This window comes from Protopterus annectens, chromosome 1.part0, assembly GCF_019279795.1.
Source record: "Protopterus annectens isolate FY-2018-M chromosome 1.part0, PAN1.0, whole genome shotgun sequence".
Classification (NCBI taxonomy): domain Eukaryota; kingdom Metazoa; phylum Chordata; order Ceratodontiformes; family Protopteridae; genus Protopterus; species Protopterus annectens.
Window position 1 is genome coordinate 1157637249 of NC_056725.1, and position 21311 is coordinate 1157658559.

At 41.4% G+C, this 21311-nt stretch overlaps 1 protein-coding gene across 2 annotated transcripts in view; it reads right to left on the reverse strand.

Annotated features, from left to right (window-relative positions):
• ATG5 (autophagy related 5) overlaps positions 1-21311 on the reverse strand; it is a 1857662-nt gene that overhangs the window by 1663198 nt on the left and 173153 nt on the right. For both annotated transcript variants that reach the window (XM_044065239.1, XM_044065232.1), the window contains exon 2: positions 3-166. In XM_044065239.1, the coding sequence (XP_043921174.1) occupies positions 3-110 (108 nt within the window). In that variant the 5' untranslated portion in view covers positions 111-166. The remainder of the gene's footprint in view (positions 1-2; positions 167-21311) is intronic.

The following is a 21311-nucleotide window of genomic DNA, read 5'->3' on the forward strand; positions in this document are numbered from 1 at the left end:
ACATAATAAGGTTCTGCTTCCCTTTCAGTGACTTCATCTTGATACAATGTAAAACAAGTGGGTATCCGTCCATACCACACATCTCGTAGCACATCTTTGTCGTCTGTCATTCTTCCAATGTGTTATACAGCACATGCAGCCAACCAGTGTGTGTTCACCCAAACCTCTGGGAAGAAGACCACAAAGAATGTCTTATTAGACTATTGCCATCTACTTCTTTAGACTTCACAAAAATGTAACTTACTAATGGAAGAACATGAAACAATATTCTATTACATTTGATCCAAAACGTACTCATGAAGTAAACTGAAATGTGTAGGTGTATAACAAAATGAAACACTTTACAATACCCTTACACTACCTCTGTCAACCAAAGGCAAGACAGAAAGGAAAGCTTGCTAGCTTCAGAACTGTTGCTTAACTCAGTGTTGTGCAAATCACAAAGCTCCCTGGATGGAACGAGGTGTTCATTTAATTTCAATCTACAAGACAAATGAAAATGCACCTACAAGTACAGCTGCATAAGTGCTACCTTTCTAATATCCATAACACTCCTGGCTAAACATAACCCCCTAACAAAATGATGTACTTACAAGAACAGAACTATGTTCATGGTTCTTGAAGCGTTTACCCGTCTTCTATAAGTCATAATCCATACTCTGTAAAGAAGGTATTAAAATGATAGCCTGAACAACCCATGGAATACCTTACCACCTACCATACATGCAGACTTTGATAAAATTATTTTCTTTGAATAAAGTCATCAAAACTGCACGGACAGCAAATCCATTCTTTGGAAGGGAAGGGCACTGTAGTGCCTCTGCAACATGAGGCAAGGAAACATCCACTGCAGCACCCACTCAAAGGAATTGTCATACTCTGTAATCTGGTCAAAAAATGCGGTTAATGTTAATTTGCTCAGATGACTACTAAAGAACGGTCTGATTCTCCCCATAATGCACTTTCATGGTTGTACTACTTCCCACTTCCCATCTACATATCGGTCTTTAAAAGAGTTACAGACACCTTTTTCTAAGTCTTTCATTACTGCATTTCTATATCTCTCATATCTGACAAGAACAGCTTCATCTCTTATTACTACAAGGATTGATGCTGCATGCAACAGGACCATCCAACAGACAGAAGTCCGACAGGCTCACTGGAACCCAGCACCTTCTTATCTTGCATCACGGATGCTTGCCTTCAAGGATGATCTTTGCTACAGTGTGAAATACTACAAGGAAATCTTTTTTTCCTTCCACCTTCTTTCATCTTCTCAACTAGCCTTTCATAGCAAAGGAACCCCCTAATTTAATTATTTTTCTGTCTGCTATTTCTATTTTTGTGGAGATTTTCAGCCTTGGCCATGCATTCAGCTTTGTAAAGTCAACAATCTTTTCATACGTGTGCCTGTGGTAGAGAAATTCTGCTTACTGAGAAGTATAAGCAGTGTTTGCACGGTGAAGGCAAATCACATAATTCTTACGGATATTCTTTGTGTAGGAACTTTAACCAGGCTATGAGAAGTTGCTGTATTATCTATTTACTGAATAGTCCCGGTCTACTTGTATGTTGTAATCCTAGCAAGGTTTTTTGCTTCCTCTGTGTATTCTTCCCAAAGTCTAACTAGTAGCACGTTATGTCAGTACAAAAAGCTTTAATCTTTTCCCTTCCTAAACCTAAGCAGAAAAATCCTATCACAGTTAGGTGTTGTATCTACTGTGGCTCACATGCCTTTCATGCCTGCCACACCATATACACAAAGGTCTGTCCCATCACCTGCCTTACCTGTCACAGACTAAAACAAGTTAGCAAAGAATTTTCTAAATGCAAAGGGCAGACAATCTGGTGCCATCCTCTCCAGCTCTCTGTTCTAGGGTGCGAAGAGTCCTTTGGCCTATAATTTTCTCCTCAAATGACATTGCCAATCACAGTGATAGCCATGGTGCTACAGTTTTGCAAGGTCATTGAAAGTTTTCAGGCAGACACTGTCGTCACCGGCACCAGGCCTGAAGACAGTGTCCACTACGATGTCAAGTTTCCAGCATTTATGCTGCCTATTCTTGTGATGCTGTAGGTTCCAGTACTTTCAATGTCAAGTTTTCTAATGCTGACACTTGCTGTATCGATATTCTCAGCATCAATGTCGCTACTCAGATTCCTACCTTAAGTTCTAATGTTTTTAGCACCCTTGCGTCAGTGACAGAATCGAACACCACTTTCTTTAGTAACCAGTTCTGCTGACACATGCTACAGCAGTGTCAACTATACCAGTGACATGATCCTTATTAGAACAGTATGCTCCTGATTATAATGCTTTTAGACCTATCAGACCTTTTGGACAGCAGAACAGAGGGTCCTAGGCTTTCTTAACTCTAGTCCCCAAATCCGTATCGTCCTCTGAATCACCGCCCCCCCCAAAAAAATATATATACGCAAGTCAATTGACTGTCCAGTGCATTCCCCGGTTCAGGACCTAGATGAACAGAGGTGTGCAAAACTCCCTGCCCTCCAATAACCCCACATTTGGAGAATACTTGCAACTGATCTATCAGCATGGAGTCTTGAAAGTTGATTCCATCTCCTGCCCACAAAATAGACTTCAGAAGACCTACAGATCCTCCCAGCAGTCTACCTAGGTAGCACTCACCTCCAGCAGATGTCCTAAGGAAAAAAAGCCACCAAGATTATGAGTGATAACTCAGATACAGTGGTTCCTGTGCCAAAGAAGACTGACCAATGTGATCAGCAGACAGACAGTCAAGAGCCACTTACATGCCTGGGAAGTGTATCTATGTATTCACCATTTTACTCCATTATGCTACATACATGGTATACTTTGAACAAAGCTTGGATTAAGAACAGCACCAGCAGCTGGGCAGGTTGCCAGATAGGAACTGCTAACTCAGGCTTCAACTTCCTCAACCTTTAGCAACCTACTAATCCACATTACATACAGCAAAACATGGAAGCTGGCAGAGTTGCAAGCTCTGGCAGCGCCATAGGAGGCTCTCCTGATATAGGTATATCAATTTAATCAAGAACACTAGTAAACTTTCTGGACTCTGCAGTTACTCAGGTAAGAGGTCCATAACCACTTTGTGAAAATGGTGAAAAATCTTACCTGTAGAAGGTGTCAAGGTCCACCATCTAACCCCCCCCCCCCCAGAACACAGAGGAACCAGTGTCAAGCATGGTTTCAACATCATGAACAGAAAAAGACTCGGGGGGGGGGGGGCAGAGTCACTGGAAGAAAGCCAAATAAGCCAGTTTTTATCAGGATTAGGGTTCCACAGGCAAAGGTCCCCAGCACTTGCTAGAAGGCCCCAATCTATGCAAGGGCGGTCAGAAACAGTCTTACAGCCATGTCCAACCATCGAACTTTGAAGATGGTTGGGGTGCGAGTGTCATTCCACCTTTCCACTCAAAAGCTTATGAACAACGATAAGAGGGTGAAGACAACAATATTCTAAGGTACACAATCTACTTTTGAGTTGTACCTACCTCCTTGTCTTAGCCATGACAGATGTCACACCACATTGAAAGCATGCCGCAAGGAAGGTGGTCATAAGCCTGACACTTAAGATAGCCATCCAAGAGGTCTAACCTGACTAGAAAGGGTTAGGACATTACTCAAGGTTGTTTACTTGTTTATTATGTGCTAAAGAAAACAAAGGAGCACAGGTTAATTGTGGATCTCAGTAGCCTAACCTTATTCATTCCAAACAAAATTTCTCAAGTGTCATGGTGCAGTCTCTGTCCTTGTATGCTCATCTGAAGGAACCTGTACATGTGCTTTGGACCTCCATAATGCCTACCTCCTCATAAAAAATCATCAAAGAATTCATGAGGTACTTCCTGTTCTGGATAGGGCCCACTCATTACCAAATCCAAATTCAGCCAAGCAGCATCACCACCATCCTTAAGACCAATATATTCTCTTACCTAGACAGCTGGCTCCTTACTGCTCCATCTTAGATGTCACAGGGAGTTTACACTCAGACTGTGAATTTTTTGAAGTCCCAAATGGAAGTATCTCAGACCTTAATATTTTCTGAATGCACCTTGCATACCATTAGTCAGGCACAACTCCATTTGAACAGGTTTAACCAGCACTACAGTCCATAGTATCTCAGACTGTTGCATAGGATTTTGATGGAATTTTGCCTCAAGCACCTGGGTCTTAAGTTAATGACAACAGTAGTGAGGCTTCACATCAAGTTATACAACAGGGTACTTCAATGAATGATTTGAATTTAATGGTCATACAGTCTAACATCCCCTCTTACAAAATATCAGAATCTTGACTTGTGCAAACTTCATCTCTAGTGGTGGCTGAACGCAGCACACTTAACTGCATGGGAAATTCTTTGAAACTGCAGACTCCCCAAGCATCAGTCATCACTAAAGCATCTGCTCAACAGTGGGGGTGGTGTTACTACAATAAGCACACAGCTTTCAATAAGCTGGTCATCCTAGTAGTTGTACCTTCACATCCACATTTCTGGGATGTGAGCTGCTCTGATTACACTCACAACTTTTCAAGATTCCTTTCCACAGGGGTAACAATCACATTACGATAACATGGCTGTGGTATTGTACATCCACAAGTAAGGGGTACATATTCTTTCCCATTATGCTCTGAGGCCATGAGAGTCTGGCAATGAGGTGTTTAGTCCCACTGCTTCCTCTCAGCCAACCACATCCCAAAGGAGTCCATCTTTCTCTCTGACAGACTTAGCTGTACAAAGGCTGTTCTATCTGTAGGATAAATCATAGCATAATCTTTCTGAATGTGACCAATGTCAAGTGCAAACATTTTCTCAGAATTCCCCTTATCTAGGGGATAAACCTAAGGATGCCCTTGTGAACAAGTGATATTATGATCTTCTTTGTGCTTCCTCCTATCTCCTCTTGATAATATATAGATGACTGAACTTTTCAAATCCAAAGTCCTCCTTGGAACCCCTTTATGGTCCCTTCAGACATTTTCCCAACTACAACCAGATTACCTGGAGAAGTTCTGGTATCTGTCTCAACTGGCAATCACCTCGACATTCACATTTTTAAACTAACAACCTTACCTTCAAGTTCCACTATCAGCCAGTTTACCCTTTTCAAACAAGGTCATACAGATATTTTCTTTTTCTTCTCTAGACCCTAACTTAAAAGACGGGGTACGTGAACTTGGTTTTCAAGTTATGCTTCCCTCAATGGACTGGATCTCTTTTCATCTCCTATTTACTCTGGTGTATTTTTTTAAGCACCTGGATACAGAATCTGCACAAATCAGCAAGTTGACTAAATAAGGAAAAATGTGGATGCCTAGGGTTCTGCAATATGCAACCACTAGGGCCAGGCACTTTTCAAACATTTGAGGCGCAGTAGATAACGCAAAGGGTAATGCAATGAACTGATAATTAAGCCAGACTCAGCAAATCTCAAAAATTTCCTGAAACTGACAGCATTAGGAATATAACTAATAAAAACACAAAAAGCCCGCCCAAAAGAGCGGAAACACAGAATTGACTAAATAAAATAAAAACGCCACCAAAACCCGTACAAAACCGGTAAACACTTAACAGACTTCTTTGAACAACAAAACTAAGCACTTTCACCCTGTGGCTCCCAGGGCTTAATTAATTCATTATTAAATTGGATCACGTGGTTTATTTAAGAATGTTATTTAAGTTGGTATTTGAATTTTAATTGTTACTCTAATGAAGCCCTGGGAACCACAGGGTGAAAGCACTTAGTTTTGTTGTTCAATAAAGTCTGTTAAGTGTTTACCAGTTTTGTACGGGCTTTGATGGCGTTTTTATTTTATTTAGTCAGCATTAGGAATATGATTATAAGTGTCATTGAGATGTAGAGCAACCCAGAAACAGGGATCTGAATGCAACATTATGCCTAGAGGGGAGAGGTGCAGACCATCCCTGGCAAAGCAGCATGGTCTGTTGACCATCTCCTTCCATGTTGACAAATACTGCACCCCTTAGAGAAAGGCACCAGAAACTAAGCCAGTTATTAAAGTCAGTCGTTTTTGTACACATTGTGGCACCATCCTTGGAGAAGGTAAAATGTTGCTCAATGCTAGGCTTATACCAGTCTGGGACACATGTTCTGAGAGCTCCATGATATCACTCTTCATATAGTCTAAGAAGATATGTCTCAGTCACAGTCCATGTTGGTGTAAATAACCTAAGTCATACTTGTACATGTGGTCCAATGACAAGAGTGTGTGCAAAATGCAGCAGATCCTGGCCCCTAATAAGCAACTGACTGTCACATTCTCCTTAATCAGCATGGCGAGAGGTACATCAGTGTGTCTCACAATGAAGTCTTCAATGACTAGAATGTTGGATTGTGTGGTGGCTTGCCTTATGGGATTAGAAGTAGAGGCTCCATGAGATGTGGCTGTGTGTGTTGATATGGGTGTTGTTTTGAAAGAGTACATTCGGGGTTGCTGAGTGCGTTTGTTATGTGTACTTTGTCTAGGTCGTCTTTGGATTTAGAAGGGTTACATTTCAGTGCCTCAGTATATGTGGGTCTATATGGCTGCTCTGAATTGTGTGTTCTGGCTGCAGCGTGTGTACTACTGACAACTTTACTGACATTAGCAGTGCTTTTAAATGAGAATTTTGCCTCCAGTGACATTGTATAAACACCTCTCTCATATACCATTTCAGTTTGAGATTAACTGGTTGTTAGTAAACATGAGGCAATTTGTAAATTGCCTCAGGATGCTCATATCTACCATGCTGGTAGCGGAGATGGTGGAAAAGTTCATATCCATGGCAACAGACCCTTTTTTATTCATTAGACAGCTGGAGTGAGAATATAAAGTAATATCAGGAGTATCCAGTTTGCAACTCTGGGGGCAGTGCGTGTCACTGCAAACTAGATGTTCTATGTGCAACTAGGTATTGGTGACATTTCAATGATGCTATTACAGGAAAAATGTCAACTCATGGTGTCTGTGGCTATACAGGGCACTGCCAAACACCCGAGTGGTAACTAATAAGTAGAGCCTGATGATTTACGAATAAAGTATTTCGGCAGATATTCCGATGTTAGAAGCAAATCAAGCAGTACTTACTGAAAAGAAAGAATTAGCTTGTCAAGAATGATGAAAAGAGGGGGGAGGAATCACCTAAATGGCTACTCCCTGCCTGCCTAATACTAGTGTTGGTCTCACCATAGCTTCACTCAGCTGGGATACAATACTCCTTTGCTTCTTCTCTAACCACAGGCAAAATAGTAGCACCAATCAAGATGAGAAGCAGGCCACAGCCTGTTTGGTGATCCACAGTCTTGCCCCAGATGATGAAAGGGTCTGTAGTCTTGTAGCCTTTTCCTGGTAGATGCCATGAACCACAACTAGATCAATCAGGAAGGTCAAGCACAGACATTCACTTCCCAATGACAAAGAATCAGGAAACTATGCACTGTGCTCCTCCCCTCACTGGGAGCAAAATATAAGCACAAATTTCAAATTGGCACCAGTGAAGCAGTTATTAGGCTTTCCAGTGTGATCAGCAATCCCCATGAAATAATGTTCATATGGTCTTTCTCTCACCAGGAGCAAATCAGAAGCACTAATCCTACAATGACTACTGAGAGGCATAATGTGGGCTCTCCAGCAAACTGGTAGTCTTGGAGTAGGTGTTACAGACTTTAAAGGGAAGATGGAAAAAATGGTTAATATCCTAAGAGCTGCACTGTACACTAAGCAGTTAGATATGAAAGAGGGGGTAACTTAAATTTTAGCTAAGTGGAAAGCCAGTAATTTTAAAAGAGCAACATAGAATGGAAGGAGTGGGTAATTTGTATTCTGGTTCTATGGAATACAGTAGTTTGGCCAAAAAATGTAAATAGTTGAAGGGAAGTGATTTCACAAGATAATAATTTTGCACTTACTCACAATAGCCAATGATAGAGGAGATGGAAGGAGATACATGGCCAAATTAACATAATGGGCAGGGCAACTAGAAAGACAATTTTATTTTATTTATTTTATTTATATTTGTTGACCAGGAGTGTCCAACTGGACGTAGGTCCATTTTCAGCGGAGGCCCGGAGAAAAGCTCTACAGTTAAAATAAACAGACAGTAGTTACATTGGATTACATAGCGATTAACAATTTACATAGCAATTACTTACAACACATTTACAGATGAAGAACATAGTACATCAGTAGACAACTAGAATCTTTATCTGTGAAGTACATAACAGACATTAACAAATGTTAAAATAAGAAATTCCTGCTGTATAAGTACTAAGCTTATGAGCATCTGAGCTTGCTATAATCAAGGTAGTTAGTGGAGTGGAAAGAAAGGTAGTGGTTGGATGGGGTGGGTGACAGAGTGGGAGTTGCAAGGGCATAGCCAGCATGTTTTTAAGTGCGCTTTTAGTAAAGTTTTGAAGTGGGTGCATGATGGTACGGAGGTAATTGTGGGTGGGAGGGAGCTCCATAATTTGGCTATGTGCAAGAGAATAGTGCTTCACCAGCAGAGTTATTGGCTTTAGTGATCTGCAAGTGATTTTTGTTGCTGGATCTTAGTGGTCTGGTGGTGCGATAGGGTTGGAGTAGATTCTGGAGGGATGGGACATTTAGTGGATGGTTTACTAGTTTGTGGGCGAGTGAGAGTTGATATAAATCGAAGGAGGTGAGGGAGTTCAGGCCAGCTCAGTTCAGCAAGTGAGAGACAGTGGTGACTACGGTAGGATGCCCCTGTGGCGAATTTGGCAATTTTGTTGTACAAGGTCTCTAGCTTGTTTAGATTGCATTGCCTTAGGTTGGTATATATTGGAGAGGCATAAAGTAGGGTGGAGATAAGGTGGGAATTTGCTATTGAAATCTTTGCTGCTTTGGTGAGAAGATGCTTATTTCCGTATAATGCTCCTAGTTTTTTGTGGACTTTTTTTATGGTCATGGATATGTGAATGTCAAATTTTAGTTTATTGTCTATTTCCACTCCTAGCAATTTGGTGTGTTCAGTTGGGTATATAGTGGTGTTGTCTTTTGCTGTGATGTTGAGTTTAACAACACAACAGCACCTGTGTGGGAGGTTGGCGGAAAACTAATTTCTGTGCGATTCACTAGAGAGGCAGCTGTGGTATCTTTCCTAGTTTAAATATGCAATTAAAAGCAGAATACAAGTAAAATACAGTGTAAAGAAAATGAATCATAATATACAAAATAGAATAGCAAGTTGTGGCAGAGTCTGGGAGTCTTGTTTGGACTTAAGCTCAGGTTTACCTTCTGAAGAATCAGAGTGACTGACCTCAGTGTCAGCTACTATCTTACCATTGTCCTCATCAGATTCTTCATTCTTTGAAAGAGAAAGGTCTCTAGCCAAACTACTACTAGAGACATGTACAGGAACACAACCACCAAAATTAGCCATCTGCAAAGCAATTTCTGCCAAGGAGATCACATAAGCCTTATAAACAGCTATTGTCTGATTATCAGCTGTATGATTAAGCTTCTGTTTCTTTTTTTTTTGTCAACTTTACTACTAGATAAAATATATGGAGACAGAGTATTGCGTCTGGCAAGGGGTCTCTTACTGCAGAATATTACTGGATCTAAAGGGCTCGATTCACTCATACCCAAGCCAGTTACTTGAACAACCCCTCAGAGGATGTGTCTAACCTCCATCCCATAGTGCCTGTCAAAGCAGCAGAGAGGTAGACAGGATAAAACATAAGTGGACTGTGGGTTGAGCAGTGGCCCTTACAGAATCACTAAATGTAGGCAGAGCCATTTTTTTTTCTTTTTATGTGCAGCCGGACTTGACTGGGCTGAGATGGGGACCAGAGCTGGAATCCATCAAGTCATTGGAGAGAACACCAGCCAGAAGACCAAACTGACAGCACTGGATAAGGTATCACAAGTAGTTGAGTGTTTCTAGTGATAAATATGTCCCCTCACAACTGAACTCTGGAAAACTGCGTTTATCACAAAAAAGACTGAAATGTATTCATAAACCTTTTCCAACTGACAGAAGTTAAAATAATTTCCAGTATACTAAGTTCAAACATCAAAGCAACCACTATGCCAAACCAGTGTTAAAAAATTAGATCCACACACTGAAATGTTATGTCAGTTTAACATGGTTAAACAGCACTTTAAACTACATTTTTTTTGCCAGAGAGTAAAATCTTCCTAGTATATTAAAATAACTTAATTTGCAGTAAAATCCCAATCTGATATTAAAACACACACACAGAAGAGTCATGCATACAGTAAACAATGTATGACCAATAAAATCAATCAAATGCAATATTTTCCTGTCAAAAGTTGAAAATAAAGCAGAGTAAACTGTCTAACAGCACATAAATACTGCACGTCTGATAGAAATACCAAACAAAAGCTGCTACAAGTAGAAAATCCCACAGGAGTTACTGCAAACACTGACAGAAAAAAAAAAATATTACATTTTTAAATTAACAAAAAAATAGAAGGAAAATAATAAATCCAACAACAAAATGAAAGGAATGGGGTCCTAAAATGGGGTTTCTCTGAGCAATAATCCAGAAAAAAAAACACTGGATCCCAGGGGCAGACTGGGCATTTGGCAGTTCTGGAAAATGCCAAAATAGCTGGTGCCAAAATGAACAAGTGCTCTTCGAACATCATCTCCTTTAAGCAGGACAATGCATGCTTTGTATGCACGCACGCCAACGAAGATGTAAAGTCATTCCACACTTGTGCGCGGAATTTAAAAACAGCTGTTCCGGTAAGAGAGAACGTGTGTGTGTGTGTGTGTGTGTGTGTGTGTGTGTGTGTGTGTGTGTGTGTGTGTGTGTGTGTATATATAGAATTTAAACTAGTGGTTCCATTCGTTTCTGAATGATAGAGAAATTGTGTATGTACATATGTATGTGTATGTAATTTAATCTGTTCCATTTCTATATGAGAAAGTGTGTGTGTAATTTAAACTAGTCATTCTGTTAATGAGTGTGTGTGTGTGTGTGTGTGTGTGTGTGTGTGTTGCTGTGTGAGAGAACATAGGCTTGCTTTTTTTTAAAAATGATTTTCAACTGTCCAGATTTAGCCTCATGGATTTGGTCTGTTTATCACTGAATCTGTGGTTTTCTGGCAATTCAGAGGAATGAAGTCACTGAACAATGACATATATATGAGTTTCAGACTTCATACCTTCAGAAGATGCATGCTAACAGAAATCCTGTTATTCCAGCAACTTTCTATGTCTATAAGAGCAATATTTAAAAGCTGTCCCTATTTTTGGGCCTTTGCCCCCAATTGTTTTAGGCTTTGTCCACATTTCTCGTGTTAAGAGGTTGAGAGGTATGGAGGAATGGCATGTAATGCCCTAGTTTGGGGGGGCAGCAGGTTAGTCAATTAACTTGATCAAGCTTAACCCTGTAACTCGGTTACAGGAGACAAGAGCCTGAATCCTCTACACTAACTGCCACACTGCTGAAGGAATTGAGAGTTCCAGTAGAGACAAGAGCATGAATACTCTACAGAAACTATCATACTGCTGACGGAAGTGTGAGCTTGAGTTTCAGAACATTTTCAGGGAATTAAGAGTTTCAGTGCATTTTCATGAAATTGTGAGTTTCAAGGAAAGAGAAGTTTACTGTTGCTCATGCCAGGTCTGTCTTCAAGGTACAACTAACTGTTTTGTTTAGCAAATAGCGCTCACTGCTTGCACTGTAGAATTTGAAAGCAGTGTTAGTAGTATAACTTCCTTTGGTACAGAAGGCTATGGATTCTGCTCCCACACCATGTAGGTGGAGTGCTGGTATTGCAGTGCCCTTTCAATTGCTGAACATTTGGTACATTTTAAGGGGCGGTTCTGCACTTGTGTCTGCCCTCCTTTGTATTACATGCCTAGTAACTATGAACTTGTTGATTTGTCAGTCATTCCCTATTTAATATTTCCAGTTTACCATTTTTTTCTAATGTAACATAGGCAATTTAATTCTTCAAGGATAGCAGGGATTGAATTTGTAGATGAAAGACTGAAATGTAAAGTTGTTTGCCAGTTACAACCTCTTCATTAGTTACAGTTCTCTTTAATGTGGAATTACATAACTATTACTTCTGCAGAGATTGTGCACATTGACTGATACTGGGGGATTGTAATGAGAGATGTCAGAGTGTTTTTTTATGGTTGAAACTTTTTAGTTTTGTCATTATTGGTTCAAACATTTTGCTTCATGGATTACTAAAAGAATGTTCAAAACTACAAATTTAAAACATATTCTAACAAGTGGTGCTGTATTATACAAGAAATATTAATTAATACAATCATGAAGGTGAATCAAAGAATGCATACAGGTATGGCCCTAAAAATGTGTGCAAGGAGCTTATGGTTTTGAAAACAGCCTAAAGGTAAACTTAATCCTCCACTAGCCAGATGCATTCTCTTTGAATGTGGGTTTTAATAACATTTCAATGAATGCGAGTTTTAAGGGCAGAGAAGTTTACTGCTCATGCTATGTCTATTTTCATTATAATATTGTACTATTTGTTTAGCAAATGGCTATCAGTGTTTGTGCTATTTTATTTCAATATCTGTAATCACTGTAGAAGTAAATAAAGAAGCAGTACGCACACCGAGTGGTTTGAACAGGGTTTATGGCAGCTGGGGAGAAATAGCAAAGTTATGTAACACTGGAATGACTGGGGAGGGGGCTATTGATAGGGGAGCTGATCTATTACTCTGCCTAGGGCCCCATATGACCTTAATCCAGTTCTGATCCAAACGCATCCAGTGTTATTAGCTATATTCAAATGTAAAATGGTTATAGATGTCAAGCCCGACACATGAGGTGGGGCTATATATGCAGCTATGTATTTAGATGGCCATATGTGTTTATTTTTATTAGTATATTTCAAAGGAAGAAGCTGGTGACAAAGCGGTTCTGTGGGGTTTTTTTTCCCTATTCTCACCTAACCAGCCATTTCACTCTACACAAAATTTATTCAGTCTCTATATCGGGGCAGCTCATGGTATTGGACTGCTGGGCTGCAGCCCCCCAACTTTCTCCGAAAAAGAAAAGTTTAATTATTAAACTTTACATACCAGTAACAGTTCGAACCGCAAGTTAGTGTGTAAAGTCAAATGCAATTCTATGCAGAACTCGGAGCAGCGAACAGTCTGGATTGGGAAAACACTTATTTCATTGAACGTTCCAACATTTCTCAGTTTGTTTTATTTTACTCCATTTTCCCTGATTTTCTTAAGAATTTCAATATCCCACACTAGTTAATGAAAATGGACCTTTGGTTCTGATGGTGCCAGAGCCTAGTTTTTATCCCAGTCCGCCCCTGTTGAATCCTGTGAAGAGTCAGGGGACTTTCTTCTTTGGATGGCAGAAAAAGGCTGAAAACACACTTCCCGTCACAGCTGCGGCTTCTCTCTCAGGATATGCTCAGCCAATCAGCTGTCACAGTAAGAGAAAGGGAAGGGTGTCTGAGCTTTTAAAAGCAGGCCAGTACTATGTTACCTTGACAGATAACCCAAAATGCCACTAAGGCAGTTGAAATGATGAACATCTCAGTTACCCCCCTACCACAGATCACAGCAGAGAGTAAAACAGTCTGCCATGTTAAGAACTTCAATTCAGTTTGATGAACTAGTTCCAATGTAGACAGAGTAAGCTTTTCAAGTACATGGTTAAGATCAGAAGCAGGAGCCACTTATTTCCTAGGTGGACAGATGTGCAATACCTCTTTCAAAAACTGACTAACTTGATCATGGTTAGAAGGGGGGGCTGATCAAAGGGTAGACTAGCAGAAACGGATAACAAAATGCACCTTGACAGTGGAATAAGAAAGGCCAGTGGACAGCCTAAAAGGTATAAAAATTACATTATCCAGACAGCTAAATGAAAACTTTTCAAGTTTGGGTGTATCAAACAACCTCTTCTGTGTGAGGGAATCCAGTCTGTGGGGAAGCCTGTGGTAATTGCCCTTGCCCACACTAAAAAGAAGGAAGGATCACAGTTGCCTAGGCAAAAAGACAGAGTCCTTCTGAATTTTCAGAAAAATCCTGAATATCAATGGAAAAGGGTGAACAAGCATACAGGAACATTCCTGTCTATGGGAATAAGAAGGCATGAGACTTCCAAGCTTGTTTCAAGCAGTTTTGCAGCAGAATTTCTTTAGCTGTTTGTTCTGTAAGGAGGCAAATCAATCTAACCGAGGTTAGACTCCAGGATGAACTTTGTTTGTGGGGGCCTGTTCTTGTCCTGCTAAGCTTGCCTGCAATCATGTTTGCACTGAGAGGATGTATGAAATCTGCAAACTCAAACTGTGCCAAGTTGCTATCTCTCAGACTATCATTGTCAGTAGTCAAAAACGGTAGGATCGAATACCCCCTAATTTATGTACCACATCACTGTGGTGCTATATACCCATGCAGAGGTAATGGGGTCCAGAGATGATTTAAATGCTTTCAGAATGCTGATCACTGCCATCATCTCTCAGATATACATGTGCTTCTGTCTGTTTCAAGAATACCATAAACCTTGAACCTTTACCACTATGGAAATCGCACCCACATGCCAAGTCTGATGCATCTGTAGTTACAGACTGTATAGTGGTCAGATGACAGAGTGAAAGATGGACTGAAAAAGATCAGGTCTATTCACCAAAAAATCTCTTTTCACAAATCCCAGAACTGGGATCTGAAAGGACAAAGGGTCCAGATGTTGAATAGAAACTGATTTCAGGTACAACTAACTGTATTATCCTCATGTGAAGTCTGGCCATGTGTCCCAAAATCCTGAAAAATTCCCCTGGTAGTCACTTGGCTTTGATTGGAGAAACTCAGGAAGATCTAATGAAACATCTACACTTTGTCTAGAAGAGGAAAGGCTCTTCCCAGAGCAGAATCTAACGGACATCTCAGGAATACAATTCTATGGAAAGAAACAAGAGAAGACTTCTGAGGGTTGATTTGAAAACCCACATTGTGTAGAAAGTTGTAGAAAGTTGTGGACAGTTTGTGAAGATGCTTGAAAACTAGAAGAGAGTCTGCAAAGACAAAGCAATCATCCAAATATGGAAAGATGTGAATGCCTTAAGGCCTGCAGTATGCAATGAATGGAGCAAGATGCTTTGCAATAACACACTGTGCTATGGAAAGTCTGAAGGATAAGACAGAGCATTGATAAATTATGCAAGTAAACCAGACACAACAACTTAAAAAAAAAAAAAAAAAAAAACTGAACTGCTGACCAATGGGACTGTGATAGTAATCGCCCTTTAAATCTAGCTTTATCATAAAGGCAGAGGAAGACAGGACTGAAGGGATATTATTCTGAATGCCAGAATCTTGACAAAAAGATTTAGACAGGAATGTTGTTCATCATTTTCACTGCTGTTGTAGCCTTTGGGTTATATTGGTTGCGTCTTGCCCAGGACTTCAAAAAGCTCTGTCTCCCTCCCACAACTTCACTCTGACTGCCGACTGGTAAGCCATGTGGAGGGAAATCAGCAGCCATTGCAAAGATTTTCTTCAGTACTTTCTTACCACCTCAAGAAGCATCATCTCAGAGGCTTCACAAGAGCACCAACTGGCTTACAGCTTCCTTTGTGGCAGAAAAGTCCTGAGTGGGGAACCCTTCTATATAAAATTATTGTTGCTCTCAAGAAATTATATATTTTTTGTACTTTGGAATCTAAGTGATATTTCCATTTTAGGAAACCCAGTATTCTTTATAAATATCAGAAATGTCCTGTCAAGAACAGCTATTAAGAGTACTAAACTCATTTAAGTATGGGGGGAATATTTTTGTGTATAAAGGTACTGCTTAATATGTAAACTTCACTATTTTTGGGGAGAAAGTTTAGTGTCAAGAAGTGTTTTAACGGGGCAGGGGTCATTACTGTATGTGTTAGTGCTTGAGTACAGTTTGTGACAACGCCCCTGCCATTTTTTCTGTCAGCATCATTTTATTCTTCAAGTCTTTCTGACAGGATTGACTGTGCTGCTTGCACATTACTTTGTAAGAGGACTGTGTAGGCAAGTGTAAGTGCGAGTATGCTGCTTGTGAACATTTTTAGACAGCTTACTTTCTGACCGACTTGTTACAGTAATGCTTAGTGGCTTTGAGACCTTCTCCTTGGTTACCACATAGATACTTAATGCGGTCCTGCTGGCTCTTCTTACTCTGTACCTAGAAAGAAAAAACTTGCCAAACAGCCCTTGCTGGCAATGTAGTGAGTTCAGTCAACGGCTCAGCTGATGGCGGGTAAATCAATGGCTCAGCTCATGGCAGGTGAATCTGTAGTAGCCATTTGTCGTTCCTCAGACCACTCACTTGCTTCTCTGACTTCCTATGGTGTAATCCTTTCGGTCACCATGAACCGGTGTGGTCTTCCATGTCCTCTTTGGCTGTTCCAGTGTCCAATCCAGGAATGGAAGAAAGTACAGTTGTGTACACTTACCATAAATGTAGATGTTTGAGTGTATTCACTGTTGCAGTCATCACACTTGGGTTATCTGCCTGCAGGTAGCCCTCAGTCGGCCCGAATACCAGAGTCTTAGGGTTTCTACGTCAGATGCTGTCGCTTCTTCCATGATGTCAGGTTATCAGGAGTATAAAACAGGCAGCCGATGCCAATACATCAGTTTTTCTTGCCCCAAATGTCAGGAGCCCCCAAAATAGGAAGCTAGTATATGGTGGGGAACTCCACCAGTAAAAAGTAAAGGCCAATGCCATTAGGAATGGCCATAGAGAGGAGAGGTAGAAGATAGAGAAAGCCAGGGGGCTGGAGGGAGGGAAACCGGGACTGCAACAGTGAATACACTCGAACATCTACATTTATGGTAAGTGTACACAACTATACTATGTTCTTCATGTTTCACTGTTGCAGTCACATCACACTTGGGTTGGTTCCTAAAGCTGAGGAAGGGTGGAGGCAGTCAAGAGTTACAGCTGGCTAGTAGGCATTGCAAGACTGCTGTAGCAAATCCAGCTCTGGATTTTGAAAAGATTGGTCAATGATAATGCTTGGTGAAGGTGCGTACTGAACTCCAGGTTGCAGCTTCCAGAATGTCTCTGGTAGGGACTCCCCTGAGGAATGCTGTAGAGGTGGAAGTAGCCCTAGTGGAATGTGGTTTATCCCCTGTGGGATAGGTTTTCCATGGTGCTTGTAGCAGAAATGGATGCAGTATGCTATCCACTTGGAAATAGTCTGCTTTGAAATGGCCTTACCCTCTGCCCCTGTAGCAAAGCTAACTAGCAGCTGGTCAGATTTTCTGAAGGGTTTAGTCCTATCAAGGTAGAACCTGAGCTGTCTGTGCACGTCCAAGGAGTGCAGGATCCTTTCCCCTTTATTCTGAGGGTTAGGAAAAAGGGAGGCAAATGGATGGATTGGTTTAGAGCCACACTGGACACTACCCTTAGGCATAAAAGACGGGTTAGTCCTCAGGGAAACCCTGTCAGCATGGAAAATAATGAAGGGTTCCACAGCCATTAGTGCCTGTAACTCAGACACTCTTCTTGCTGATGTTATGGCTAAAAGCAAGGCTGTTTTCCAAGAGAGGAGTTTTAACTCTGCTGAAACTGCAGGTTCTCAAGGGGGTAGCGTGAGCTTTTCCAGTACAAAGTTAAGGCCCCAGGCAGGGGTGGATGCTCTCCTAGGGTGCCTTAAGTTGTTATCCCCTCTCAGGAACTGTTTGATGACAGGGTGAGAAAATAGAGGTGGCTCAGTATTATAATGAGCTGAGATGGCAGAAGCATGAATCTTAATGGAGAAGGATAGGCCTCTGTCGAGTAGCTCTGCTAGGTAATCCAGGATTAGAGGTAAGGAGGGCACAACTGTGCCCTTCCCTTGAGACTGATTCCAAAAAACAATATCTTTCCCACTTTTCAGCATAGGATTTCCTAGTACTAGGTTTTCTGGCTTCAAGAATGATGTCCAGCACCTGTTTGCTGAGGGTTGCTGGTGGAGTATTCAGGGGATAAGCGAGGCTGCTAGTTTTAGGGATTGCAATTGTGGATGCAAAATCTGTCCCTCCTGCTGTGACAGCAGGGTAGGAGTCTGGTGAAGGTGCCAGGGTGGTACTGTTGTCAGACTGTGCAAGAGTGGGTACTAGTGCTGGCGTGGCCAGTCTGGGGCAATAAGAATTGCATTTGGCCTGTCCTGTTTGATCTTGAGTAGTACTTTTGAGAGGAGAGGCAGAGGGGGAAAGGCAAAAAGAGAGGTTTTTCCATTGAAAGGATAGGGCAGCCACCTTTCAGGCCTTGCTGTGAGGGTTCCTGGTGCAAAATTTGCTCAACTGGTGGTTCTCAGGGCAGGCAAATAGGTCCACCTCTGGTGTCACCCACCTCTGGATCACAAGGTTGAAAGTGTTGGGCTCCAGTTTTCATTCGTGTGGGTTTGGAGATTTCTGCTTAAGTAGTCTGCCAGTGAATTCTGTTTGCCTGGCAGCAATTGAGTTTGTAGATGCACTTGGTTGCTCAAGGCTGTGTTCCACAAGGCCATGGCTAACCTGCAGAGTGGGTTCCCCCCTGCTTGTTTATGTACCACATGACTGTGGTGTTGTCTGTTTTTATGAGCAGTTGTCCTGGAAGGATTAGGTATTTGAAGGCTGTCAGAGCATTCTGTACAGCTAGTATCTCTTTTTGATTGATGTGCAGAAGAATCTGGGCTGGGCTCCAGTGTCCCTGAATGCATTTTCCTGCCATGTGAGCCCCCCCAAGCATAGTCTGATGTGTCTGTTGTCAGGGTTTGGGCAGCGAGGGGTTGAGTGAAAAACAGTCCCTTGTTGTAGCTGCATGCTTCTGCCCACCAAAGGAACTCTGCCCTTAGACAAGCTATGATTGGAATGACTGTTTCCAGGTCCTGAGAATGCTGGCATCAAAGACTTTTAAGTACCACTGAAGTTTCCTCATATGCAGTCTTGCATATGGAATTAGCAGAATACATGAGGCCATGAACCTTAGGGCTTGCAGTATTTGTCTTGCAGATAGCTGGGTTCTGGTGGCCATTTGTTTGAAGTAGTTTGTCAGATAGACCTGTTTTTCTGAGGTGAGAAATGCCATCTGGGAATTTGTATCCAAGCTTGCTCCCAGGAATACAATCTTTTGACTGGGTAGCAGTTGTGATTTCTTTTCATTGATTGTGTACCCTCAAAGAAGTGAGAAGGCTTATTACAAATGCCAGATGCTGAAGTAGCAATTCCTGACTGTCCGCCTGAATCAGGCAGTCATCCAAGTATGGAAAAATGTGGATATTTCTCTGCCTGCAGTATGCAATGGCTGGAGCCAGGCACATTGTGAATACTCTAGGCGCAGTAGATAAGCCAAAGGGAAGTGCAGAGAAGTGATGTTGTATACACAGCCTGCCCTGAAGCGAAGATATTTTCTGCAAGACTCCCTTATGGGGATGTGCAGATAAGCTTCTTTTAAGTCGAGTGACTAACCATGCATCCTTGGTTAGCATGGGGAGAAGTTGTTGCAGGGTAAGCATCTTGAATTTTGGGACCATCAGAAAGGTGTTGAGAGTAGATAGATCCAGGATTGAGTGCCAAAAGCCCTCTTCTGGGCACCAGGAAAAGTCTGGAGTAGAAACCCTGCCCCCGTTTATTTACTGGAACAGGCTGAATAGCTCTGATACTGAGCAGGGAAAGTACTTGCTTTGGAGCCTCTGCCCACTGGTTTGGAGGAAGGTCTGGAAACCCGCTTGGGGTTGGCAGACTATGGAAGTGGAATCTGTACCCTTGGGATACAATGTTTAGGACCCATCTGTCTGAGTAATGGCCATCCAGTTTTTTTGCATGAAGGACAAGTTTTCCTCCTAGGGGCACAAGTAATTGGGTAGGGCTGGGAAGGTTAATTGAAAAGTCATTGGAACATTTTCCATAAGGAGGTGGCTTATCACTCCCTGTTTATGAGGTTGGAACACTCCATTGTTTAGATCTTTGCATACCATGAGACTGTAGTCTGGATGGCCTGTTTCCCCTGGGTTTGGTCTGAGAAGGCCTGGAAGGGTCTGGAAAGGACCACTTTTTAGGAGGCCAATGCCTACTGAATCTAGGTGGTTGCACTTGTAAGAATTCTTTAACAGTTTGCATGGATTTAGCTTTTTCTTCCATCTTTTTAAGAACCTGTTCTGCTTTGGTGCCAAGTAAACAGTCCTTATTTAAAGGAGCATCTAGTAATTTAGATTTTACATGATCTGGCAAGGTTTGTTCCTTCAGCAAAGCATGCCTTCTCAGTACAGACCCAGTGACTGCAGCCCTGAAAGATGCTTCTAGGGCATCAAAGCCACACTGCAAAGTACGGTTACTAACTTGGTTAACAGAATGCATTAGCTCTTGTAAATCTTTATTTTCTGTACAATCTGGAAGCAACACCATTTTTCGTTTAATTAGTACTATAATATGCTGCTGGTACTGCAACATGTGAAACTGGCAATTCAATGCTCTGATGGTAAGAGTAGCAAAGGTATATACCTTCTTACCCAATCTGTCTAAAGCTCTGGAATCCCTGTCTGAAGGCGTAGGATTTTTGGCTGTAGTAGCCTTAATACCTTTAGGTCCCTGGGAAATGGTCTCTGGATCCGCAGCAGGATTCTTGAACAGAAATTTGTTGAATCAGGTACTCTGTAGTACCTGTCAGGTTTCCTAGTGGCCGGGGGTAAATTTCTTTTTTATATAGATATTTTTTATGATATATTTAGAGTCATATATGCTTGTAGAACTCTGCAGGACACCACGAGGAGCTGTGCTGAGTTGAATACAAGCGAAAAAGCGTGCTAAAGCGGGCTTTATTACAGGGGGCTGAAAAGAGCTAGGAAATGACCCAAAATGGCCAATAGACTACAAGTTTCTGGCTGGAACCACTCCTCTAGGGACAAACAGGCCGCTCAGTGATCCCCACTCCCACTGGTGAACAAAGACGTTTCCTTTTATCCAAATAAGGATATGGAATAGCACAGGAACCAAGACAAAGCCCAGAGGTCAGCAAACTCTGAAGACTGGACTATTCTAGTTCAGTAAGGCGGGAAAACAAGATTTTTTTTTTGTTTTTGTTTTTTTCTTTTTTGCAGAAAACAGAAGAAAAACAGACAGTAAATGCTATAAATGCTTTTAAACGGCTAGCGCACTTGTGTGTTAGCCTACAAGTAAAATTAAGCAACAAATAACTTTTTTAAAAGTGCAAAACAGTTAACCAACACAAAAACAGTTTAAATAGAATGCAGAGCTGTATAAACAGGCGAAAAAGCAGTCGCTAAGCAGTAAATAATCAAAAAGCCAGAAAAAAATACTTAAATCAGGAAAAAGTCACTCTTTTGCTCTCTGCTGCTTGTAGAA